General features: G+C 39.1%; 1 protein-coding gene across 1 annotated transcript; it reads right to left on the minus strand.

The window, feature by feature from the left end:
• On the minus strand, nucleotides 1-27,862 carry Smurf (SMAD specific E3 ubiquitin protein ligase). Its single transcript, XM_017616402.1, has 10 exons — nucleotides 27,469-27,862; nucleotides 20,998-21,399; nucleotides 20,896-20,934; nucleotides 8,116-8,352; nucleotides 7,158-8,062; nucleotides 5,748-7,095; nucleotides 1,230-1,419; nucleotides 974-1,173; nucleotides 760-923; nucleotides 1-691 (listed from the first exon to the last, which is right to left on the minus strand). Exons 2-10 carry the CDS (start codon nucleotides 21,050-21,052, stop codon nucleotides 407-409), a joined length of 3,423 nt encoding a protein of 1,140 aa, XP_017471891.1. The 5' UTR covers nucleotides 21,053-21,399; nucleotides 27,469-27,862; the 3' UTR covers nucleotides 1-406.

Below are 27,862 nucleotides of genomic sequence, written 5' to 3' on the forward strand. Positions count from 1 at the left end.
TAAAGTCAATAGGCTTTTTATTAAAAATTTTCATAATTGTCTTGAACGCAGAAGTATTCCATTTTTATTAACTCGCATTATAGCTTGGAATTGTACTGTGACCAAAAGTTTTTGTGCATATGCATGTAAGTGTGTATGTATAATTTATTGGGGTGTATGTATGTATGTATGTTTACTTAAACATGCTTCGGGGCGCTAATGAACGACATCAAGTCTGTAACAATTAATCGATATAAACTAATAAATTAACGAATTGAAAAATGAAAATAGTAGTGATGTGTGTTTCTCTTTTCCGTTTGAGTAAGCAGTGCAAAAATATCTCTTATCGTTTACGAAAGAACTTTATGCATTGACACAAGAGTCGTTAGGTATGTGCTTTATTTTAAATCTACCAATTTATTTGCAATTATTCTACAGCAAATCCACAAGTTTCCTCCACAGCCTGCGTCAACTTATCGCACAGCAACTGATACGTTTCATAAGGCGGTAAATCGATGCGATTAAAGCATGTGTGCGCTTTTGGCAAATTTTGCGTGGGCACATCTGAAGTAAGGTGTACAGTGAATAAACGTGGTCCGACTGCTCCAGTTGAACCCTGCAGTGCTCGAAATCCCTGCAGTGGCACACGTGATGAACCAGTAACAAATTGTAAAAGACGCGCACGCATCTCGGAAGAGTAGGATTCCACTACCTTGATGATAAAGGTACACTGTACATTTTCCGTTCAAAAAATAATAGACAAAGGAATATATTTCTTACTTGCCAGAACCAAATAACTTGCGGAGTTTCCGGTGTGCAATGTTTCAGTCTTGTATTTATACGCCAATCATTAACATCAATGCTCGAAATTCCCCCAATCACCAATTCCAGTTCGCGCTCATCGAATGGACGCAAAAGTTGATTTGGGATAAGTTCACAAAAACCTATAACAAAAACTAATAAGTGTATATCCATGTTTTAATATTTTCGTTACCTTTTTGCAAGGCTAAAAACTGTTGTTCAATACCACGCATAAACCTATAATTCACATAGAGTTTAACATATTCGCGCTTATTATCCTCAGTAACTGGTATTGTGGCACCAGATGGCTTTAGTTCATGAACTACTAATGCGCCAAAGCTATTATTTTCCACACTAAATGTAGAATCGATAATTCCGGTTATGTTATTCTCCCTAAAATTTAAATTTTGATTAAATAATTTAGAATTTTCATAATTTAATTATCTTACAGCATCCAGGTTAAACTACGGTGCAACTCTGGATCAACGCCCTCAATGTCGCTTAATGTGATTGGTTTGTTAAGTAGTTGTTTATAAAAAGGAGTCGTAAATCCGCCGTCTAAACAGTGCCCATGAAATACCGCTATTCCTAAGATGCGGCCAACAAAGTGAAAATATGACAAGTGATCTGGATTAACACCTGAAATACATTTTGATAATTGGAATTGAGTCTTCATTTTTTACAAAAAAAAAAACACGAAAATTTATTAGAAAAAAGCACGTAGTATATATTGCACGTTTACAGGGTACAAATGTCTCAAGTGGGACCCTCAAAATTTAAAATGTTTATCCATCGATTATTTTATTAATTTAAGATAGGTGTTATTGTAATATGATACTGTGCAAAATTGTTTGTCCCTAGTTCAAATAGTATGCAAGTTATATGCGATTATTTTTTTTATGCAGGCTTTTACTAAAAGTTACTTTATTTATTAGCTGTTGGAGATAATCTCATTCCTTTTACACAAAAACTTTAAAAATTGTCTGACGATATAAAAACTGTAGTAGTTTTTGAAATTTTTTATTTTTATATATAATAGTAATAAGAGCGTGTCAGACGTGGCAACATATTTCGATGCAATAAATTTCGGAAAGGCTGTCAAATTGAGAAATCAGTTGCACGAGCAGTCACACCTTGCATGGAAAGTGTCATTCGAAAGAGGTTTTTATTTCCGAACGGCGAATTGCAGGAAAAATTTCTGAAATCGCTTTTTGGCTGTTCACACAGCGAATGAGTTTCTGGCAATCTTTCTCGATACTAAAATGCAACCATGAGCGGTGGGGTTGTCGTTTGTTTGCTATTTCTCTTGTAAAAGCGAGAAAATATAGGTTATAATTAACATATTTGTACTGTAAACAATAATTTAACGATTAAGTATGTTAAGCAAAATAATATATTTCAAGCATTTTTGATATTTAATTCCACAATATTTTTTTTATCATTTTACACAAATTCACGATCAGGGCCACACGGCAACACTCGATTAGTTTGACAGCACTTGCAGAAGATATGAAAATTGCTAGTGCAGCAACGAGCAAGTTGAAATATATTTCCGAAATCGATTTTCGCTCTTGCTGTTGCAGTCCCACCTTGCAACTTTTATTTCTGAAACTGATTTCCGAAAGGTGACAGAAAGATCTTTCTGGCTGTTCACACATCGAAATAAAATTTCTCTTTCTCAATTTGACAGCGAATTGCGTGCGAAAGACGGAAATATTGCCACTTCTGACAGGCTCTATAGATTGGCGCTTACACATATGTNATGCGATTATTTTTTTTATGCAGGCTTTTACTAAAAGTTACTTTATTTATTAGCTGTTGGAGATAATCTCATTCCTTTTACACAAAAACTTTAAAAATTGTCTGACGATATAAAAACTGTAGTAGTTTTTGAAATTTTTTATTTTTATATATAATAGTAATAAGAGCGTGTCAGACGTGGCAACATATTTCGATGCAATAAATTTCGGAAAGGCTGTCAAATTGAGAAATCAGTTGCACGAGCAGTCACACCTTGCATGGAAAGTGTCATTCGAAAGAGGTTTTTATTTCCGAACGGCGAATTGCAGGAAAAATTTCTGAAATCGCTTTTTGGCTGTTCACACAGCGAATGAGTTTCTGGCAATCTTTCTCGATACTAAAATGCAACCATGGGCGGTGGGGTTGTCGTTTGTTTGCTATTTCTCTTGTAAAAGCGAGAAAATATAGGTTATAATTAACATATTTGTCGTGTAAACAATAATTTAACGATTAAGTATATTAAGCAAAATAATATATTTCAAGCATTTTTGATATTTAATTCAACAATATTTTTTATCATTTTACACAAATTCACGATCAGGGCCACACGGCAACACTCGATTAGTTTGACAGCACTTGCAGAAGAAATAAAAATTGCTAGTGCAGCACGAGCAAGTTGAAATATATTTCCGAAATCGATTTTCGCTCTTGCAGTTGCAGTCCCACCTTGCAACTTTTATTTCTGAAACTGATTTCCGAAAGGTGACAGAAAGATCTTTCTGGCTGTTCACACATCGAAATAAAATTTCTCTTTCTCAATTTGACAGCGAATTGCGTGCGAAAGACGGAAATATTGCCACTTCTGACAGGCTCTATAGATTGGCGCTTACACATATGTTTAGTGTTTGGCCGAGCTTCTCCTCCGATTTGCGGCGTGCGCCTTGATGTTGTCACACAAAGCGAAGGGACCTACAGTTTTACGCCGACTCCGAACGGCGATTGTATTTTAATGAGAAGCTGTTTTTCATGGCAGAAATACATTCGGAGGTTTGCCATTGCCTGCCGAGGGACGACCGCTGTTAAGAAAAAACCTTTTTTCTATATTTTTTGCGATGTTGCTTTGACCAGGGCTTGAACCCAGGCGTTGCGGAGTGGAAGCGCGCACTGCTTACCACTACACCACAGCGGCCGACTATTTTTATATATACTTATTTTATTAGTAAATTTTTTCATCAACAATTTTTTTTTACTTCTGGGGCTCCGATTTTAATCGGGAAAAATAGATTAAGATAAGCAGTCGCTCGCTCTCAATCGGCAGAAAAAAAAATTGTGTTCATCTCTTTGTTTGTTTAAGCTACAGCGATTTTTCGATCGCAGTGCATACGCTGGTATGACACTCGCTTTCGTTCCGGGACAACTGATGTTCGCGACGTTCGCTATAATTGATTTTTCTTCGGTAGATAACAGTTGGCTATGAATTCGTATATATATATATGTACAGTCAGCGTCAAAATATGCATACCCTGACGTTTTGACGATTTCATTTATTTATGGCTTCCATACCAAATTTTTATAATTTTTTATAAAAATATGGTCATTCGGCAGCAAAAAACCACAATAATAAATATTTTTAATTTCATACAGAATAGGAAAATGCAAGAAATACCAAGAAATTTTAATCGAAAATTAAAATTTTTCAATAAATTTTTTTAGAAAAATTTTCGGTATGCAGTTTTGTAGCCCATTAAATTTTAGTACAATAAAGTGCATGTTTCAAGTCGCTAAAAATTACTGTTAGTTTTTGAGAATTTTTTTTTTGTAACGGTCTTGCACATTTTATTCCATATAACGCATGAATATGAAATATATTTTTATATGGGAAAAAAATCTCAAAAATCAAAGGTAGTCTTAGGCGACTTGAAACATGCATTTTATTGTACTAAAATTGTATAGTATTGTAAAAAAATTAATTGAAAGACTTTAATTTTCGATGCAAAATTCTTGGAATTACTTGCATTTTCCAGTTCTGTATGAAATTAAAAAATTTATTATTATTAAAATTATAAAAATTTGGTATGGAAAGCATAAATAATTGAATTGTCAAATTTCTTGGAATTACTTGCATTTTCCAGTTCTGTGTGAAATTAAAAAATTTATTATTGTGGTTTTTTGCTGCCGCAGGACCATATTTTTATAAAAAATTATACAAATTTGGTATGGAAAGCATAAATAAATTAAATCGTCAAAACGTCAGGGTATGCATTTTTTGACGCTGACTGTACATATATATAGATACGAATTCATAGCCAACTGTCATCTACAGAAGAAAAAGCAATTATAGCGAACGTCGCGAACGTCAGTTGTCCCGAAACGAAAGCGAGTGTCATACCAGCGTATGCACTGCGATCAAAAATCGCTGTAGCTTAAACAAAATAAGAGATGAACATAATTTTTTTTCTCCCGATTGAGAGATAGCGACTGCTAATCTTAATCTATTTTGCCCGAATAAAATCGTAGCCCCAGAAGTAAAAAAAAAAATGTTTATGAAAAAATTTACTAATAAAATAAGTATATATAAAAATACAAAATTTCAAAAACTACTACAGTTTTTATATCGTCAGACGATTTTTAAAGTCTTGGTGTGAAAGGAATGAGATTATCTCCAACAGCTAATAAATAAAGTAACTTTTAGTAAAATCCTGCATAAAAAAATAATCGCATATAACCTGCATACTATTTGCACTAGAGTTAACCAATTTTGCACAGTATCATATTAAAATAACACCTATCTAAAATTAATAAACAAATCGATGGATAAACATTTTCAATTTTGAGGGTCGTCATTCTGCAAAACCGCGTAACTGACATTGGCAGCCAAAAATTGGATTTGCTCACACAAGCGCTTGGCTCAATCCTTATCCATTCGTCCTCAAATATACTAGTCAGAAATGCGATTGCTTTATAAAAAAGAGAACTATCATGAAATATGAGTGTTTTTACACTCTAGAAAATAGTTTCTACAAATTCACATTCGCGGTTTTGCATTTTGTTGATACGCGGGTTTGCACTTTAAACGACGATATGTATGAACATATATGGTTGATAGGTACATATAGTTTGTTCTCTTAAATTGAGTAAAAGCCGATTTTCCTTTAAATGGTGAAAACATTCCGCCTAATATGCACATATCTTTATTTAGATATTCGGTAGGTTGATTTTTTACTAACCGGAATCAGGATTAATTTGCAGCGTATAGTGATCATCGCGTGAATATTGAAATAATCCATATTGGGGATTCAGCATTTCTCGCGAGAGTAAATGCAGCCATTCGCGAGCAACACCACCATAGTCGAGTCCTTCCTCTCCTTTGAATTTCACCATTAAACGTTTGCGCATATCCTTCGGCCGCATTTTCATAATCAGTCTGTAACTCTCTTCAAAGATTTCGTTACGTGACACTTCAAGGCGACAGTGACCGGACTGTGGTTGCAGTGTCTGCAACTCGGTACGCAAAGCGCGCATTTTACCAACTAAATCACGGCGGTATTTAGGCAGCAATTCAGCGCCTTCTAGAAGACCCTGCGGCAGGTCAGCAGGCAGAGCAGCAGTGTTGTTTGCTAAGCGATGAGGTGTACTAGAACCTCCATTGACGCCACTACCATTGTTATTTGCTCCTGCGCCATTTCCACCCGACAACGGATGTGAAGCGGTAGGCGAGAGGTGTTGTACAATGCTACCATTACCCGTAGAAACCACCGCGGACGTCCCAGCACCATTTCCAGTGCTTGACAGGGTACCGCGTCGTATCATTTGCAATATGTTGCAATTAAATCGAGGATCAGTAAACTGAGTCGTTCGGTTATTATGATCTACAAAGTACACTCTTCCGGAAGCAGTCTTCCTTTGTTCCCAACCACTAGGTAGAGGTCCAATTGCGTCAAGAGTTAAATGTTGAGTGTCGAAATCGCGAGGTATTCGCGGATCATGCCACGTCGATACTCCCGTCGGTATGTGAAAAAAGTACACTTGACCTTGTTGAGTTGTTCTCATTTCATAACCTGATGGTAAGTCCATAAAAGGACGCGCTGTCAGATTAGCACCACTCGTATTGCAAACCGCATGCCGATGACCCCCACCACTGCTGCTACTATTAGTAGCGCGTGAGCTCCGCGAGGAACGTCGACGCGATGGATCTTCGGTACCACGCGCAGCTCGTCGCTGTGAACGTTGAGCTGATGTAATTAGTATTGAAGCACTGGAACTTGTTGGAGGCGGGGCACCGCCATTACGTAAATCACGTTCACGTTCCCTATCACGATCTCGATCTCTTTCTCGATTGCCATTTGACTGCATCGAACTTGATTGTGTTGATAGCTGCAAGTTTGAGTTTGCGTTGGGACTCTGCACCAAACCGACGCTGCCAACACTGCTGATTCCGCTACCATTTCCATTGCCTGATACCGAACACATACCAGTGGGGGTCGCAGAGGCTGGTTTCTCATTTGTTTCGATATTCCAACCATTTGTCTGTGGCTGAGAAACATTTGCTCCAACCACACCAGTATTGCCATTCACCTAAACATATAATTCAAAAAAATAGTCCGAGGGAATTTGATAATCTTAATGTCACTAATTACCTGATTCTGGTTATTTGGTCGCTGTGGAGTTACCGGCGCTCCTAAAAGTTGTGGTCCATCACTAGGCACCATGGAATTATGGCCATTGCGCCCATGCGCAACATTGCTCGAAGCCACCGTAAGAGAAGTACTTGCTGTTGTCGTGGTTGCCGTAGCAACTGCCATAGTTGCTGTTGTCGTGGTATTCGTTGCCAGTGGTACAAAATCACTTACTCGGGTCTGTGACGAAGCTGCTGCTGCTCCATCAGATACTTTAACAGCGCTTGCACAAGATTGATTTTGCTGCCCATTTCCGCGAATCTGCTGCGTAGCCTTTTTCGCTATGTTATGTGCCGCTACTTCCACATTACTTGTATCCTTCTCCACCCTCGTTGGGCTGCAATTCTCTTTTCCTAATTGATTTGCGGTATTTGTGTTGCTACCATTGTTAATACTACCACTCCCTACGCTCGTTGCGGTGAGAATTTCTGTGGAATGACGTCTCTCGTCAGCGGCGTCTTCGATCCCATTTCTTCCATTACTGCAGATATTTTGGCCATTAAGAAGATTTGTGCACGTTGTCGAGCGAGTTGGCCCAATTGGCTGATACAAATTAGGATTTTGACTATTATGCTCAGCCGAGCGTTGTCGTTGACGCGTATTTGGACGATCCCATTGCGTTGACTTTGTGGCATGATTTACATAATATACACGACCGTTGCCCGCCCGACGTTCCTCCCAACCTTCTGGCAGACTGTCCTCGGACGAATCGTCTTCCGATGGGCCCCGTACATCACCACTGGGCCCTACTACCGCTAAGGGATTACCACCGCATGGTCCATCTTTCGACAATAGAGCAATTATTATCTGACCGCGAACCATATCATCATCATCTGGTGAGAGTTTCCCCAAATTAAGTCTCGTAACTGAAAATTAAGACATTTAGCACTTTTTTGTGATAAGAACAATACGAACGTACATCCCATTCCCTTCAGTCTCTGTATGGAATCCGCAGGTATGCGGACACACCCGAGAAATCCACTGGCTTTGTTTATTTTCCGCTGATTCCACACCGTAATCGTAACAGCATCATTACTACCCACAAAAAGGTCGTAATGCGCATTCCATTTAGGATCCAGAGATGACTTGCTAATATCCGTGGTATATACCTGTGTTGTTCCATCAACCTGAACTTTGGCAAAAGGATCAGGAAGTCCTGGAAGAAACACAAATGCTTTATTACGATTAACTGAGCTTCAGAAGTTTCATACTATATTTAATCAAAAGTGTTTGAGTTGCAAAATTCCCCGTTTGTCAGGAAAAGCAAAAAAAAAAATGAATTTCTGAGCTCAGGTTTATCATATGGAGTAGGGATTCGTTAAGGTTCAGTTAGTCTAGACCTAATTTACGTAACGCAATATACACTCACCAGAATATGTTTCCGTACATTTTTTTTTAATAGCTCTGATCCAGTACTCCATGAACTTACAGGATTTTACACGAACTTGCAGGAAGTTACAGGAAAGATGTTCCCGTACTCCAAAATCATCCAAAATCCTGTAAATGAGAGCGACTTTTGGAGAGTTGTGTAGAGAATGAAGTTGCAAGATTTTACCCGAACTTTTTCTTCTGGTAAAATCATGAAAAGTGTCAAGCAATCACTGGTTGACGTTTTTACAGGAAAAATGGTTTTTTGTTCCCATACTTTTTGTTGTCTTTTACTCGCTTTTTACTCTCATTTCAGAGAGTAATTTTGCTGTTTGACAGTTTCACAGGATTTTTCACGGAAAGTATTGGATCAGAGCTAATATTTGCAATGTTTTTTCGTAATAAATTTTTCTCGTAAATTTTTAATAGAACATCCTTCATGAAATGGCATACATAATAATGATTCATAGTTTTTACAAAATTTAGAAAAATTCGACAAATTTTCACCAAAATTTTAGAATTTTCTTGAGTATGCAGTTTTGTAGTTCACTCAATTTGAGTATAATAAAGTGCAAGTTTTAAGGGGCTATAATCTACCGGGGCTATAATCGCATTTTTTTTGCTGATGATGTTGCTTATTTTCTCTGTAAACCGGATGCGTGATAGTTTTTTGCCGTAGAGCGTCAGTAAAAAAATTCTGGTGGACAGCACATACAAGTAGTAGAAACCATAAAGGACCTTGGAGTAATCGTTGACAACAAATTAACTTTCAGCGAACATATTAGTGATATAACCCTTCGAGCATATAGAACACTTGGATTTGTGTGTAGATCCGGGAACGAATTTAGAAATGTTAACACACTTATTCGACTTTTCTCCGCGTTTGTTAGACCAATCCTAGAATAGGGGTCGGTGATATGGTCCCCTACACGCAGCAACAAATTAACAGCATAGAAAGAATACAACGTAAATTCTGTAAATTTATGCTTTACTTCACACATGCCGAAAACACTATGACTGTTGATAATATCTACAGCCAATTCAATGTCTCCAATCTAGTGAAAAGAAGACAAGTGACCGGTTACCGTTCTACCAAATTTGCCACATAAAAGCAAAACGTTGAAAATTATTGAAATCGGTCTAAAATTGAGGCCGCTTTTCAAATAACGGTTAATTTCAGAAATGCTTGATACTTCAATATTTCGAAACTTAAAGACTCTAATTTACTCAAAATTGATACACTCCGACTTACCATGAAGCGGTAGCTTTCGGAACGGTGAAAATCGTATATTTAGTACTTGCGCCCGCCCGAACTTAGACTTTCTTACTTGTTTTTTTTATTTATTTACATACATATATGAAAATGTGTAGGACAGCCAGCAAAAAATTCTCAAAAATCAACGCGAATTTTTAGACATCTGATATTTACATATTATTATACTAAAATTTAATGAGCTATAAAACTGCATACCTGAATTCTTTTTAGAAATTCGTATTAAAAAGTTCGCGATTTTGCTGAAACTTTGCAGATTTTTATTAATTCAGTTTTGGGAGCAACCGTATGTACATACATACATATAGCAGCAATTAATTTCATTTAAACAAATTACATTTCGTCCATTTCCAGTTGATAAAAGCGTTGTAAAATGAAGAAAAATAGGGGCTCAGCAAAATTTAACCGATGAAAACTCCTAACAAGCTAGGTCTAACCATATATTGTTATTTTAAAGGTATATAAATCCTATTTCCAAAACTTGTTCGATTTTTAAAATCGGATGGAAAGTAGTCAAGTTATAAATAGATATGTGCACCAAGATTGAAAATAACGTTTTTTTGGTATAAAAAATGGAGGGTTCAGGAACTATACCGGCCGCATTTGCATGTTGTCCTCGACCATACCTACAACATACACTAGGTTTTGTTTGGGGTGTATTTCACGCTTTTTTTTTTTGTAGCACCGTGTAATTAATAATGGGGATATGACACCACCCTGTGGAACCCACTGTTTAATTTTCCTTGGTTTGCTGTTTTTATCTCTGAAGGTTACTGACGAATGTCGACCACTCCCTGAGTCTCTGTGGGGGAGAGGAGACCTCAATGTCTTCTAGTAGCGTGGACTGACTGACGGTGTTAAACGCCTTTGACAGATCCAACGCTACTAGGTCTGTTCACAGAGGCGGTTTGGGTTAAGGCCACGAGTTATCTGAAAATTGGTACGAATGTTGTGATCACCATTATGAATGAAATGTCAAAAATACCCATCGATCCCACGTCTGCAAAAATAAAATGATTCAAGGTCAAAGGTCACATAAATTGATTTTTGGTATTTTTCAGTAGAACTGTAAAGGTTTATCATAAAAATAGGTGAGACGAAAATGTAGATCATACAATTATCTATAAAACTGTTATAATATGCAAATAATAAATTTGTATAAAAACTTTTTGTATGTATCTCTACTTAAGTGCTCATAACATCTACATTTATTATGCAATTTAGATGAGCAGGGCCTTATTGAATTAATGAAGGATCATGCTTTGACGTGGAAGTATCCGAAAGTTAACAGGTTCTTTCATGTTGATATTTTTACCGAAAGTAACAATTTTTTATTTTTATTTTTTTAATTGTGCAAAATTGCTGATGAAACAATGATAGGAGCTAATCACTACTACTACTACTTATCCGTTAGAAAATATCGTTTATGCAGAAGAAAACATGCAATTAAGTGAGTGCACTTTTTCATATCTCTAAAAACCGAGATTTGGCTATATCTCAAAAACTATTGTATTTTGACTACTTATTCCGATTCAGCGGAAAATTTTACGCCACAAATCGGAGGAGAAGCTCGGTCACATACCAACATATGTGTAAGCGCTAATCTATTATTATTATTAATATTATTTAGTTAAACAGAACTCCGAGGAAATCACGTTAAAAAAAACGCACCAAATACACTGCTCCACAAGTACAGTGTAAATTGTACATATTATGGAGAACACAATTTTTTGAATGGTTATATCTCAGGAAAGGTAATTTGGAGGAAGAAAAATGTTATAAAGGTTTTTATAAATAATTGGGTGATCTACACTTTCATCCTACCTATTTTTGTGAAAATCCTTACCGTTTTGCTGAAAAATTAGAAAAAAATAATTTATGTGACATTTGACCTTGAATAATTTTTTTTTGCAGTCGTGGGATCGATGTGGACTTTTAACATTTCATTCATAATGGTGTTTACAACATTCGTACCAATTTTTAGTTTTATGGGAATTATTGTAACCTTGAATATCTAATCTGACCGGGCTAATACGGTTGTTTTTGTAAAATTTTCACCCCTATTGCGAATGTCGACTGATTGTCGCTTACAGGTCTATTCAGCGCTGGTAACATAAATTTTGTAACCGGTAATTAAAGTGTCTGTCAATTTTTAACCCTTTTTCGCATTCTGTGCTCTCTTGTAACCGGTAAATTTGGTTACTATCTCATAAGTTGATAACAAAATATTGCTCCGTGAAATATGCAATAAAGGAATTTCCACAAATCTTCATAGCTGAATTGCTGAATATTTTCACGGCATTACCAACGTACCTAGAATCGCGGTGACAAGAAGTGGTAACATTTTTTGGTAATAAAATTTTCCGGTCACAAAATCTTCGGTAACGTGCAGAATAGACCTGTTAGTCGCTCAATTAGCGACTGTGAATACTTTTTAATCGCTCATCCTTCTATTGCTGTTCTTTAGTCGTTGGAGTTTGCGTTTATAAAATTTACATAAGAAAGTGTTACTATAATGGATAAAAAGTAAGTCTAAACTAACTAAAATGGAACTTGTAAAAAATTATGAATTATACATATGTATGTATGTGTCTAAATAACAGATCAAAAATTGTAAGCAACAAAAGGCAACTTGCGCGGTTGGTCGAGCTGAAGCAAGAGTATGAGGACATAGGCAAGGAATTTTCGGAAAGAGTAGGGGCGGTAGCTCCGCTTGTATTGTGAAAGATATGCAATATATCTTGTGCATATAACTCCGGCTACGTCATCCACAGTATTTTTGCGCAGAGCCAACATCAAAGTTTCCAAAAACTTGCATAAATTATGAATCAACTAGTGCTCGGAAATTTGAAATCATTACTTTAAATTAAAGTTTAATTGTTTCACTACACTTGTGTGTTAAAGTTTTTAAACTCGGGTCACGCGTTTGTAAAACCTACAAACCGGAAGCATCTGGAAAGTAACTTCTATTCATAAAATTCACATATGTACATACACTTCATCTTCCAACTCCAAAGGGTCCGACGAATTTCGTAATTCCCTCCTTGCTTTAACCAACTCTACTAATCTATTAGCTTCCACATCATCTTCCTCATCACTAAACCATATTTCAACTGTATCAATTTTTTAAATTTTATAATAAAAGCAGTTATTTTAAAAATGATGTAAATGAAACACTAAAGAAACAAATGTAATCAAACAAACAGCTGTTTACAATTCGGTCAACCATTCACAATAGTACAAATTTTTATCGATCAAGTTACACAATTGCAAAATAAAGGATGATCGACTCGATCGACAAATTTCTTTTCTACTGCCAGTCGACACTCGCAATAGGAGCCTTTGTTGAATTTTTCTGCAAAGTTTGTAATATAGGCATATGTGTATATGGCTTTTATTAGTCAAAACTGGTCAAAATGTCGTGACCATATTATTATTCACATTACTATATAATATCTATGAAAATTTCTTGCACATAATAACAAAAATTAAACTTTTTGAATTAATACACTTTTGAAGAACGGGTGAGATATACAAAGTACATATGTACGATTATTAATAATTCAGATTCCAAACGAGGGCAAAATATTTAACTTGAACGACTTCTTTCCTCTCCCCATGTCAGCGTAATCGCATAAAAAAAATGTATCCGGCACCGTAATATGTATTTGAAACCAGAGCTGGGCACTTTATGATTACGATTACATTTGGATTACTTAGGATTACAATTACTATAATTGTAATCCCGAAAATTTTCAGCATTTTGTTTTTCTTGTTTGTGGGAGTGGGAAATGCATTATGCCCTGGCCGGGGGCGCTAGTCTCTATACTACCTTCCCGAGTGTGGTACTCCCACCGGAGCGTGTTGGGCTACCCACTAAAACCCAAACTCCCACCGCCCGCGCAAGAATCCCGCATCTGGCACCGCAATTCTGCATGTCTTCACATGCAGGAGCGCGCTGCTAGAGCCTAGGGGCTGCTCTTTTGTAGGGGCGTTGTATTCGGGTGTCCTCAGTAGACATCCCTCCTCTCGTTTGCAGCGGAGTACGAATTTTACGTATCTCGCAACTGCTTCCCACTTGTCTGCATTGGAGATCATTACTGCTTCCTACTGGCCTGCACTGGGGATCATTACCCCAATTAAGTTGTTCGGAATTATGTCTCCGTATCTTTCTTCCAACATTCTGCGCGAAATCAAGAAGTGTTCGCAAGTGAAGAATGTATGGTGGACGTTATCTTCGACGTTTCCACAGTAGCGACAGAACGGTGAGTTCACCCTTCCTATTCTATGAAGATATTCTCAGAAGTTACCATGGCCGGAGAGGAATTGCGTCAGGTAGAAATCGTCTTCCCCATGCGGTCTGTTCAACCATGTTTGAAGGTCGGCTATCAGGGTGTGCGTCCATCGACCTTTTGTGCTCGCGCTCCAGTTTTGTTGCCACTGCTGGATTAGTGGCTCGCGCGCCCTTGCCGCGGCAGCTGCTCGACCTATTTCGGCACTGAGATTATAAATCTCTTTTCGCTCGTAGGCATGTAGTTCAATTGGCATGACGCCAACCACTACACACAACACAACTACCAACAACCACGTCTGCGGACACTGTACGGTATTCAGAAGCAATGCGTAGTACCCCTCTGCGCTGGACCGGAGACATTTGAATCCGGTATTTTTTGACTTTCAATGCGTCGGTCCAAATTTCTGCCCCGTTCAGGAGCACCGACTGGACTGCTGTCATCATAAGTTTCCTGCGGCTTTTTCTCATACCCATGGATGTGTTCTCAGAATGTGAGTTTGCTGTAAAGCTTCAGCCCTAGGTATTTTGTAAACCTAGAAGTTGTCACGAGTTGAGATCCGAACATCGTGTTTATAATTGGTGGGATCCGTTTCCTGGTGAGGAGCACGATCTCTTATTTGGCTGTAGCCAATTGCAGACCGTGATCGCTCATCCATCTACCGACGTTGCGCATGACCTGGTTTGGCTTGAGCTGTGCTAGCTGGATGTTTCTTGCTGTTATGACGGCGGCCACGTCGTCCGCGAAGGCGGCAAGGAAGGCGCTCTCCGGCATTTCCGTGCGCAACAGACTGTCATACATGGCGTTCCAGAGGTCCGGGCCAAGTAGTGCCGCTCCGCCGGTTATACGTTGCTTTCTCTGACCTTGTGTTGTGCCGTACGAAAGCCAACGGTCTCTGAGGTAGTCCCGGATCATATCTAGCAAGTATATTGGAACCTTGAATGACCGTTCCAAGGCCTCCAGCATGTCGTTCCATCTTGTCAGTTGAAGGCGTTCTTGACGTCAAGTGTGACTAGCAGCACTATTGGCCGCGCCTGGGGGCAGGCTTCTTCGGCCTTATGTACCGCCTCGACTACTTCACCAATTGCTCCTATAGTTGAGTATCCCTTCCTGAAGCCATGTTGTCCCTCGCTTTCTATGGCTGACGTCTAGCGTATTTTGAGCAGACTGTCCATCATCTTGCCTGCTTTGTCTAGCATGCAGAGTGGCCGGAAATATGAATGAGAGTTTGGGTCCCCTTTGCTCTTGGGTATAAGCACCAGCCTCGCCTTCTTCCACTGGCTTGGGAAGACCCGGGCCTTAAGGCAGCTGTTGTGCATGTTAAGCAGGAGGTCAGGACTCGTTTTCGCTGACCTGATTGCCACCGCTAGTATGCCATCGGGGCCTGGAGCCTTGCCGGCTTTCATTCTTCAGGGCTAAATTAAGCTCATCTGTCGAAAACAGTGGTGCCTCGGGAAATAGTGCATCCACTATATTCTTAACTCGGACCTCATCCACCGTCTGCCACGAGCGCGCGTTGCGAGTCTCCGCATTCTATGGCAGGCCCTTCACAGCTCAGCCAGTACACTTGCTTTTTACCTGACCATGCTCTCCTCTGCGGCATTGAGGCTTTGCATGCCTGGTGTATGCAGCGCATGGTTTCTTCGACCAGCTTAGCACAAGACTCCCTGTTGTGGATCCCTCCCGCTGTGGGTGAAATACCTTGGGAATCTGCTAAGAGTGATGTGTCAAACTTGCGAACAACGACCCTAGACGCTTTCCATCCTGGTTTCCTGCAAGGGATGCTGCGTGTTTGCTCTCGCATTGTGTCAATGCCTTGGAGGTGGAGATCACTCTCCTTCCATCAGCCCTTCGAAGAAGGCTTTCTAAAACCAGGGTTATGTCAGGGATAGAGTATCCAAAACCCGGCCTTCGACATGTAGGGGTCGCTCCGGTGTTGAGGATGGTCAGGCCAACGCGGACTGCCATTAGTCTTCCCCTGGTGTTTGTTTGGGGCATACCCTATTCCACGCCTCTTGCGTTGAAATCTCCGGCAAAAATTATGTAGCCGGTTATATCACGCAATTCGTCATCAAGGTGTTCGAGCTTTTCCCTGAAGACAAGGAGACAGGTAGCAGCTCACCAGAATGATTTGCGCCATTTTCACCCAGACGTAGCAGCGTCCCGCTGCTCTCTGCACGATGGTTGAGGTTAGCAATCCATACCGCGGCCGAGCCAGATTGGACAACTTACCAGGTTTCCTTTGTTCTATAGGGTTCACTGATGATGACAACGTCTGCTCTTTGTTCAAGAACCAATTGGTACAGCGGGTCATCAGCTACCCTACTCCTGTTCATATTGCCTTGTATAAATTTAATCATATTCCCCCAAGCTTTGTCTTAGCCTCGTCAAGGGCATCCCTGAAGGCATTGCGCGCTCCCGACCCAGGCAGGTGATTGACATTGTTCTGTCCATCTCCTGCCGAGCACAGGTAGAAGCTTGAGCTTTCTTTACATGCAGAGGCTATGTGGCCCTGCTGACCACATTTCCAGCATGAACTGCTTCTGTCTGGGCCTTTGCATGCCGCATTTTTGTGGCCATATCCCATGCAACGGAAACACCTTTGGACATCCGCGCGCACTCGATTTCCACCAGGACCATTCTTTGTTCCCACGAGTTTACAGCGAGGAGAGACGCGCGAAGTTGGCCATTCATCTTGTCTCCTAGTTCCCAGCGTATAGCGTTCTCCACTTCTGGGACCGTGGTTAGGCAGTCCATGCCCAGAACTTCGAGACGTAAACGTCTAGTGAGAATACGGGCGTCTCCAAGCTGGCCAATGGCAATGCACACATTTTCCTTAAATGCTGAGTGGTCGCCACAGCGCTCCATTTCGATAAGCACGCCGCCTTCGCGGGTTTTCCGAACAGATCGAACTACGGTCTCCGTCTTCTCAGCCCCTCTGCATAGGTTTTGCCTTCAGCTGGCTTAATGAATAGTTTGGCGAGACTATTTTTTCTCATCCTCTTCTTTTTTTGCCTGTAGGGGAGTTGGATCGAGTTCGAGCTCTCTTTTGCGAACCAGGTCCAGTTTTCCGCCGCTCGGAAAGGATAGATCTTTTCCGGCGTTGCTCTCGGAGGTAGCTTAGTATATTTAAGCTCTCCTCGATTTGGGCCACACAAGTTTTTATGTCCATGGACACATTTTTCTGTTTGGAGACAGCACTCTGCATCTTCTTCAAGACGGGCCGAATCTGGGCCAATTGCTCATATTCAGTGCCTTCGCAAGTTCCCAAGCCTGCCGGTGCATGCTTGTCCCTGTTTGCAGCAGCTGGTGTTTGATGACGACCATCCCGGCTGCCGGGAGTTGTCGTTTGCAAAGGTATAGCCTTCTGCGCCACGTCGACAGCTTTCTCCGTGCTCGCGGTGCCGGCTTTTGCCTGCAGAGGAGTTTGTGGCGGGGAGCGCACAACTCTACTGCGCTTTCTGAATGCGCTGCATTCTTCCTCGAGAACATCTACATCTGTTTCATTTGTCTTTCTTGTTTGTTTGTTCATTTCAATTCTATTTGGGTCTCCGCTTCAAGCCTCTATCTCCACACGTAGCACAGTCGCTTTGAGTGTCCCGAAGTTCCCTTCTCTCAAAGGAGCAGGCCATCGCGAGGGTTGTCACAAGTCCTTATGGGATATTGTGTTCATAGCCAAGACACCACAAAACCAGAAGTAAATCTCAACTGGACCTGTGCGGCCAACTAAATGGTTACGTGTATTGAACGTACTTGAAGACCTGCCAGGGTTTTAACGAGACGGAGGCGATTGCAGCATTAGCCCACTAGCCATTTCTGTGAGATGTCACCCTCACATACTATACGTGCTCCAGTATGCCATCAACAGGATTTAACTGGTCTCAATTCCGAAAATGTTCAGCATTACGATTACTGTAATTGTGATTATAACATGCGTGATTGCGAATACTTTAATTGTAATCCTTAAAATTAAACGATTACGACTACTGTAATCGTAATCGTACTAATCATGTATTTGATGATTACGATTACAGTAACCTTAATACTTAAATTTTTAAGATTACAATTATTATAAGGTTAGGTTATGTTATTCTGGCTGGCTGACCGCCCCACATAGACCAATAGGTCCCTAGTGATGCCAGATGGAGATAGAGGTTCAGGTAAGTATGTTCGAAGTATACATCATTTAGGATGTCAACGTTTTTTGAGAATTTCAGCGGCTCTTGAGGCCCAAGCGTTGTCACGTCTTCAAGATTATTAAAAAATTTTATTATTTTTCTTATTATAATTACAATGGTAACATTTATGATTACAATTAAAGTAATCGTAAGCGTATATAATTTAAGGATTACAATTAAGCAATTGTAATTAAAATGTAATCGTAATCAACAAATTACCCAGCTCTGTGTGAAACACGCTCCATATCTCCCAATTTGTTCTCTTGGCTGTTAAGTACCGTTACTTGAAGTGTTTTAAAAAAATTACATTGCAATTTTTGAAAATAACTAACGGTACTTTTATGTAATTGTTCTACTAAGCAAACTGTGAAATAGCAGTCAGCCACGTCAGTGAATGTAAGCTATGACTTCAAGGAGCGTGACGCGCTGGGTACGAAAGTGCAAAACAGGTCTTTCCGCTACAGAACAGATGCTAGTGTACAAGGAAGTTAAGAGAAAATAATTTGTATGGCAGAAGCCTACGAGAGGTCTCTTGAAAATGTGTCACCTTCCACAAATCTAGAGTTCCCTTTAAAATCTGGCGATACAGCTTCTGGTCCAAAGAAAGCAAGATTGTACTCTTTTTGTTGTAAAAACACGAGACAGTGTGCACGACGTAAGCCAATACAAAATCTTTTTAAAGGGAGACAATTTTGTTTCAGGGGAGATTTTTTCAAGTTCTAACCAGAGACCCAAAATAATTATTATCCTAAAATTTGGGATTAAAAACGTCGCCTTGTTTTAAGAGAATTTATTTTGTCTTCGTATAACAATTATTTACGAGAAATATATTTTTTCGACTCGCGGTTTATAACGATGGAAATAATTGACGTGTTCTTATAATAATTATATAGGATTCTTATTTTGCTCGTCTCTTGGGACGTTTATTTCAAGATGAAAATTATTTACGTCCTACGTTTTCTCTTAATAGTATTGGTACATGTACAGTCGATTTCACGAAATTAAGCGCAAATATACCAGAGCTGGATTATTTGAATTTGAGTTTCTAACATCTGGCAGCCCTTTTCAAAAAACTAAAACCACGCAAAAGCAAAGCCAATTTAATTGACCCCTAATTTTTGAAAATCGAACCAACGATACACATTTGATGACATGAACAATCGTGGTGTTAAATATTTAACGCGTTAAGGACCGTTGTCTCAAGTAACCTGTAACTTTAAAGCTCACTTTATATTTAAAGGTTGCATTAAAATTTATGATTGTTTCTAAGGTAAAGCATATTATTATCGTTTTTAAATTGGTTTACAACCATACATACGTCAAAAACCGTTAATAGAAATGCTTAACTTTAGACATAGCTTTATTTTTAATCCAACCTTGAAATATAAAGTAAGTTACCAGTTACTTCAGAAACCGGCCCTAAATCTCCGAACTCAATTAAGTCGCATTTCAATAAAAGTCCCATGATTATTAAGAGAAGGCGTAATTCATTTCCGTCTTATCTTAAAAGTCCCATATAATTATTAAGAGAAGACGTAGATCATTTACGTCTTGAGACAAAAAAAGTAAAAGTCCGATGTAATTATAACGAGAAGACAAAAATAATTTCCATCGTAAAACAATCGTCCCGTGAGGGAGAAAATTAACTTCCAGATAATTATTAGGAAAAGTTTTTATTCTAACGATTTTCGTCTCAGGAGACGAAAACAACTTTTCCATTGTTCGGTAATAATTATACAGCAACATTTAATTTTATTTCCTATAATCGTCATGGTCTCTGGTATTAGCGTTCTCACAATAATTGGGTCTATATCTGGCCAACGACAGTCAATTCATTAGGAATAATTCTTGGTCTCAGGGGATTTCTAAAGACTTAGGAGAAGGTTATCAATTCGTCGGAATATTTTATTTTTAGCTTTTTTATGTATGTTACCGCAAAGCTTTGGACCGCGTTATCCGATTTCTATAATTCTTTTTTTTTAAGGAAGGGTGTTATCTCACGGGTGGTTCCGTACTAATTTGGTTTAAATCCGAACATTTGATTATGAAGAAATTAAATATTTTCTGCATATAAATTATAAGAATAATTAAATTTAAAAACTTCAAATACTTTTCATATGTAATACAAAATAGTGATTTTAGTAAGAATAGGTATATGACTAGAGGAAAGAGAATAGCTAAACGATGGATAATTTCGAAACCTTCGATACGCATAAGTATGGAAATATCGTTAACATCATTGCGAAGGCCCGATTTGACAAATTTTAAAGGAGGGACAAAACGCGTTTTTATTTATATAGCAAATGCTTACAGAACTGTTCTAAAGATGCTAATGAATCTGACACCCAACTAACGAATATTCATTACCGAAAAACTTTTGACTATGCACTTTTGCATTGATGATAACGTTAAGTTAATTCCTTTAAAAGTTATTTTCTGGAATTCGGCCAGAAATCATCGTTGCAAGTTTGCGTTCAACTGTCATTGATGGGATTTATATTTGCCATCGAATGGTATTAGTCACTCACAAACCCGACCGGATGCTAATCAAATCTACAAAACAAAAAGTACTAAACCCAAATACTTACGAAACAAATCCTTCCGAGCCAAGTTCCGCGCGCACAATACTGAAATTCAAATTATTAAAAATAAAAACTTCGGCGAAATAAAATGAAATGTTATTAACTTACTTGTTATTCGCACTTTATGGGCTCCATTACGACGTGGATAATCTAATTTATTCATATTCTATACTTTTTGCAACACTACGTGTTCTGAAGAAACAGCGTAAAGTTTAAGATTTTATGTTAAAATACGTTTTTGTTCCAATGTATGTATGAAAAAATATTTTACGCAATGAACATAAAACAATTTTAAAGGATTGTGTAAGACCAATCAAAGATATATGTTTTAATGTTTAACCTATATATATATATAGCAAATGCGCTTCACTTGTTTCTGTAAAAACTTTAGCAAAAATGTTCATTACGTAAAGTCGGGGGCAACAATAAACCCTGTAAATCGAAAATATCTTTCGTGTATGGGAGATTTGTCGATTTTTTCTATAGCGGTTACAGCCAACATATGTACACCTAAAATGAAACCAAAATAAAAATATTCTAAAATTTATTGTACAAATATATATTCTATAAATTACTTATTTATTAGTTGGCCTTTAATGCATTTGGGTAAATGATAATAAACGTGTACTTAAAGGAAAACGCGTTTATTCAATGAAGCATTGAAAAAATTATCATGCGTTATGCAAGCATACATATGTACATCACAATTTCCTGTAACGTGAGTTACCGTACAGTTTTCTGAATATCTTAGAATGGAATAAAAGTAGATTTGTAAATTTTTCATATATCTTACTTCAATTAATTCTTTATAAATCATTAAAAATTAGCTTATGGGAACTATTCCCAGAATTTTAGATTCAGAAAATTATCTCAAAACTCAATGTCTCAAAATTGTAACGTTAGTTTCCGATATATTTCTCGCTCAATTCGTCCGCCATTGGGTTTTTTTGACGTTTGCTAGCATTTTGAGTTTACTCTCTCGAAATAATTCAAATATCAAATATATTCAAATTAAACAAATGAAAATTTATAATTTGAAAATTTATTAATTTAAGTGTGGGAAGAACTTAAAGTTTTATAGAAGGAAAATGAGATGCTGCTTTAGCGGCTGCGCTAATACCGTTTTTACCTGCAAGCAAAGCAATATAAAGTTCTTTCAAGTTCCCGCAATTACCGTGTGTACGCAAAACTTGATTGTTGTTGTTGTTGTTGTAGCGGCTACAACAACCCCGCCCAGGACGGTTGGTATCTCAGTCGTTGTCGTCAAGTTCCACTAACGGCAGCCCTAGGAAGCGTGCAGCTTCTGTGGGGTTGGTCCACAGGGACAAGGCCGTTAGGGTTGTCGGGTTTTCCGGGCATGCGAAGAGATGTTTCGAGTCATGTGGGGTCTCTCCGCATGCCGGACACTCATTCGGCACATCCTCATTCAACCTACTCAAGTAGGAGTTCAACCTGCTGCAGTAGCCGGAGCGAAGTTGTGCGAGTGTTGTGCGTGTCTCCCGAGGCAGATGAAGCTCCGTCTCGTCTATGTCCGGGGGTGGTATGCCTAGAACGGCATTCACAGGTCTAGAGTCTACATAACTCGAGACTGAGTCCCTGTGAATGCCGTTCAGGGCCTGTCTGTAAGCTGTCGGGTCCAGAGGTTGCTTAATGAACCTCTGGACTTCGTCCGTCAGTTCATATAGATGCCTCCTGACGTGCCTAGGCGAGGGCTCCTCTGCAAGCAGCTGTCTGTTTGGGTGGCCACTTCTGTGGCTCCCGATCAGGAACTGCTTGCAAAGCATTATGTTGTGCTCCTTTACGGGGAGCATTTGCGCCTCGCCGTGAAGATGGTGTTCGGGCGACATCAGGAGGCATCCTGTCGCTGTCCTGAGTGCGGTGTTCTGTGCAGTCTGTACCTTCGTCCACTGCGTCCTACTAGTCCCCGGCGACCACACTGGCGCTGCGTAGTTCAAAACCGGCCGGCCTATTGCCTTGTATGTTGCCAGCAACTTGATCGAGGTTGGTGGTGTTAAGTCAGAGGGTTTTCACAAGTGCCTATGTGCGCTAGGCTCATTTTTTGCAACACCACTTGACCCAAGATAGTTCTTAGCAAAAGTGCAGTGACTTCAAGGTTAAATTTGTTTAAATGTATGCCAAAATCTTCGCCTCAGCATGTCTGCAGGAATTCATTGCACAATTGCTTACATTTATTTCTTTACATAAAAAAAATATTTTGATCATGTGTTATATGGAAGAAAATGCGCAACACCCTCCAGAAAAAAAATTCTAAAAAATCAACGGTAATTTTTAGCGACTTGAAACTTGCACTTTATTATACTAAAATTGAATCGGCTACAAAACTGCATACCCGAAAATTTTCTAAATATTCTAATTAAAAATTTTGAAATTTTGATGACAATTTTTTGAAGTTTGATTAATTTTTTTGCAATTTGTGCAAGCTTTGCAACTTTTGTTATTGTGGTTTCTGAAATAGACTGAAATATATTTTAAATGAAAATTATTAAAAATAAATAAATAAACATAATTTGCAAGCAATATCGTTTTGAATTTCGTTGCTACTTAGTTGCACGCATCTGTATTTCATGGTTTGAAAGAAAATAAAAACAAACAAATGAAATGACGTCGAGAGAAATTTTCAAAAATGCTAGCAAACGTCAAAATTCCCAAAGCTGGCTCTCAGCGATTGTACCTTATAAATATTTTTATCATGGTATGTACTATGCTCGAAAATTTTTTTATATTGTCAACAAAAAAATGGCCTAATATCAATGGTAAATCTTAGCCACTTAAAAATTGCACTATATTATACTAAAATATATAAGAAAGCTAATTAAAAAGCTCAAATTTTTGTTGAAATTCCCTCTGGTGGTTGAGGGAGATTTGAAATGTAAAAGTTGAACAGTTGTGGGGAAAGGACACCACCCTGTGGAACCCCCTGTTTTATTTTTCTGAGTTTGCTGGATTTGTCTCTAAACATTACCGACGAGTGTCGACCACTCAGATAATTCGCGAGCCACCGTTTGAGCTTCTGCGGGAGAGAGGAGGCCTCTATGCCTTCTAGTAGCGTGGAGTGGCTGACGGTGTCAAACGCCTTTGACAGGTCCAACGGTACTAGAATAGTTCTCTCACAGGGACGGTTGCGGTTAAGGCCACGTGTTATCTGAGTGCTTATGGGTTAAGTGCTGTTGTTGTACTGTGCACTTTACGGAAACCATGCTGATGCTTCGCTGGGGTCAGTTGGTTCGTGAAATACGGGAGCAGCAAGGCCTCTGGTGTCTTCGCTACCGGAGAAAGGAGAGTTATCGGGCGATAAGCTTCTCCTTTGTGTGATGGTTTCACCGGTTGGAGCAGTGGGACCACTCTCCCCATCTTCCAGATGTCTGGGATGATGAGTGACCATTGACATATTGAGGACCTCCGTTAGGTACGCTACTCCCGCAAGGCCAAAAATTTTCAGCATCAACATGCATAGTCCGTCGGGACCCATGGCTTTGAAAGCAAGGGGCGCACAAGTTGTTGGCAGTTTGTGCAGCCTTCTGGTCACTCGACGTTTGACTAAGATATNACATTACCGACGAGTGTCGACCACTCAGATAATTCGCGAGCCACCGTTTGAGCTTCTGCGGGAGAGAGGAGGCCTCTATGCCTTCTAGTAGCGTGGAGTGGCTGACGGTGTCAAACGCCTTTGACAGGTCCAACGGTACTAGAATAGTTCTCTCACAGGGACGGTTGCGGTTAAGGCCACGTGTTATCTGAGTGCTTATGGGTTAAGTGCTGTTGTTGTACTGTGCACTTTACGGAAACCATGCTGATGCTTCGCTGGGGTCAGTTGGTTCGTGAAATACGGGAGCAGCAAGGCCTCTGGTGTCTTCGCTACCGGAGAAAGGAGAGTTATCGGGCGATAAGCTTCTCCTTTGTGTGATGGTTTCACCGGTTGGAGCAGTGGGACCACTCTCCCCATCTTCCAGATGTCTGGGATGATGAGTGACCATTGACATATTGAGGACCTCCGTTAGGTACGCTACTCCCGCAAGGCCAAAAATTTTCAGCATCAACATGCATAGTCCGTCGGGACCCATGGCTTTGAAAGCAAGGGGCGCACAAGTTGTTGGCAGTTTGTGCAGCCTTCTGGTCACTCGACGTTTGACTAAGATATCTCGCGCATCGCTCCGGGTCCGACGAAGCATGGTCGCCGAAAGAAATTTCAATCGCCTCTTATGCTGACAACTGTTCGATAATGGCGTCCGGGGATGGAACTGATGACTTGCGCTCGAAAGTAAACGAAACTTTCCCGATTCTTTACTGCAAGGACCCTAACCCCTACAAAATCCTCGACAATCATTTTTATTACGTGGAAGAAGAAGGTCAGACTACATCTGGAAATCCACGTCGATGGCGAACCAATTCCGACGGTGGCTAACCCAATAAATTCTCGAAGTTACGTGCTCCTGCGGCACATACAACCGCAATTGGGTACAGTTTTATTTGCCTCAGGAGAATCGCACCAAAATAGCGCAACTTAGTTCTGGATACTACAGCAGGCTCAAGTCGTACCTGAGCAGAGTCAAAGCAGATGTACCCAACGAGTGCCGGGCATCCGGAGAATCACCACATGAATCACGGCTCCTCTTCACATTCCCGCTAAACCCAACACAGCTAACGCCCTTGTTCCTATGGACAAACTCAGTCGAAGTTGCGCACTTCCTGGGTCTATCGTTAGTTGACCTGGACGACTACGATTGATGGAATAACTGATCTAATTAGGGCTAAGCAAGCCGCTACAACAACAACCGGCGTAACTCTAGCTCAATTGCAGTCTAGATATTTTAGTAGATTAAACCCCTATGTATGTATGTATGTACGTACATATGTATGCACATAGGAGTTTAGTCTACTGCAATTTCTAGAGCAACAGAAGCCAAATCCACAATTTTTAGAATTTTTGTTATCTGGCTGTATGTACGGGCATAACTCTGAAACTAATGCATGGAATTGTATGCAGATTCCACCGATGTATTTCTGGAGGTCTAACTAAAAAAATATAGAAAGAAATAAATTTAGAGATGCCACCTGTTTGAAAATTGCAGTTTAAGTAAATTGATAAGAAAAAGTAAATACTTCAATATGGCTGTTAAAAGTTTGTTTAGGAAGACTTACAGCAGAAAACTTTTTTTGTGGAATGTTGTCACCTGTTTGAAATCTTTAAATTAATTTAATTGATAAGATAAATGGAACATTGCAATATCGGTGTCAAACTGAAGAGGTTTAGCAAAGTTTACTGGCGAAAACATTTTTGAGAAGGGTTGCCACATGTTTGAAAAGTTTTACTCAAATTTATAAAATAAATGAAATACATATTATAATACACGCATATGAGTTTTGTTAGAGAATGAACTGTATTTTAATTGAAAATTCTCAAAAATAAATAATTAAACATGAGTGGTAACAATATCACTGAAATGGGGATGCTATAGATATGACCACTACTGTATATTGTAGACCCCGACAGACGCAATGTATGCTTGTCCGGCATGCGAAGGTTCCCCTCCCTACATCAACCCACTCTTCATATATCCACTCAACCCAACTCAACTAACACCCCTCTCCCTCTGGTCCGACACTATCGAAACAGCACGTTTCCTAAGCCTAGGCAGGGCTAACTAACAGTTACAACAACAACAAGATACGGTCTTGATAGCCTTTATCTGTGAACCTCAAGAGGGTATAAATCTTTCGAGGGAAGGTTAAAAGAATGCAAGCAGCAAATCTATCACGTGCCCATGACAGTCGGGTCTACGTAACCGGAACGACCCAGATTTATATTTGGCCAAGGACTGTCACTCCAGCAACACTCCCCAAAAACTCTTTGGGGAACTTGTATGCTGCTACAACAACAACAGCAAATCTATTTATCAGCCAAACAGCAAATCTTGTTTTATGTACTTTTTTTGTATCATAATAAATATCTACATACCTATGTTTTATTTTAAGGTATAAATACGGTGACCATAAATATGAATTGAAAATGCGGGACAATTAAAACATATATATATATGTATACCTCCATCCATACATATGTAAATTTACGTAGTATAAAAATAACAAGAAAATATACACTGGTTATTAAAAGTAAGTGCATGGTGATTTTTGTTAAATATTTTCAATGTTTTTCAAGTCAAACATTTTTTGTAATTTTTTTATAAAAATATGGTTCCTTCTTTAACCAAAAGCACATATGTAAGTCAAACTTTATACAGAATTTAGAAAAATTTATTTTATTTTATTATTTTTAGAAAAATTCGGGGTTTGCAGGTGCATCGGTTAGGTAATTCTAGTAAAACCAGTACAAGTTTTAAGTGGCTAAAAACTCGAATTGATTTTTAATGGTATTTTTCTTGCCGACGCCACAAGTTATATATTTTTGTAAGAGGCACTTCAAGACCTTTCGAACTGTAGACCGCTTACGTTAATTGGGGGATCTTTTCATGAGATATTGACGAATAACTCCGAAAAGTACCAAAAAACACGTTTTTCGAAAGAAAATCTCGAAATGTCTTTGAAAAGAAAATTGTATACCGTTTTCGTGTTCATCGAACCAAAATATGCTTGAAAAATATAGGTAACGTGATTAGTGTAAAGTTTGTAGATCAGAGCTACTGATACTTGTGATCCTGGTCTCGATTTGCTTGCCGTCCATTGACCGCACCAAATTTAGAACACATTGCCTTGTTGAAGCTTCAAAATCAACCCCTGTAGTTATCAATCAGTTATCGACACTGCTTATATGTCGATAAAAAAAGGACTGCCGTCGTTTATTTGAAAATATCGAGTAAAATGCGGGACAAAGGCAGGACACTTGGAAAAAAATCAGTACATTTTGAGGTTTGAGGTTCTGTTTTGGAAACTACGCAAGACAGACCTTTGAATAACAGTACGGTCCTGAAAAATACAGAGCGTATGGTCACCGTTG

Source organism: Rhagoletis zephyria, unplaced genomic scaffold (genome assembly GCF_001687245.7).
Source record: "Rhagoletis zephyria isolate East Lansing unplaced genomic scaffold, Rhagoletis_zephyria_1.1 Rzeph_scaffold_00025, whole genome shotgun sequence".
NCBI lineage: Eukaryota > Metazoa > Arthropoda > Insecta > Diptera > Tephritidae > Rhagoletis > Rhagoletis zephyria.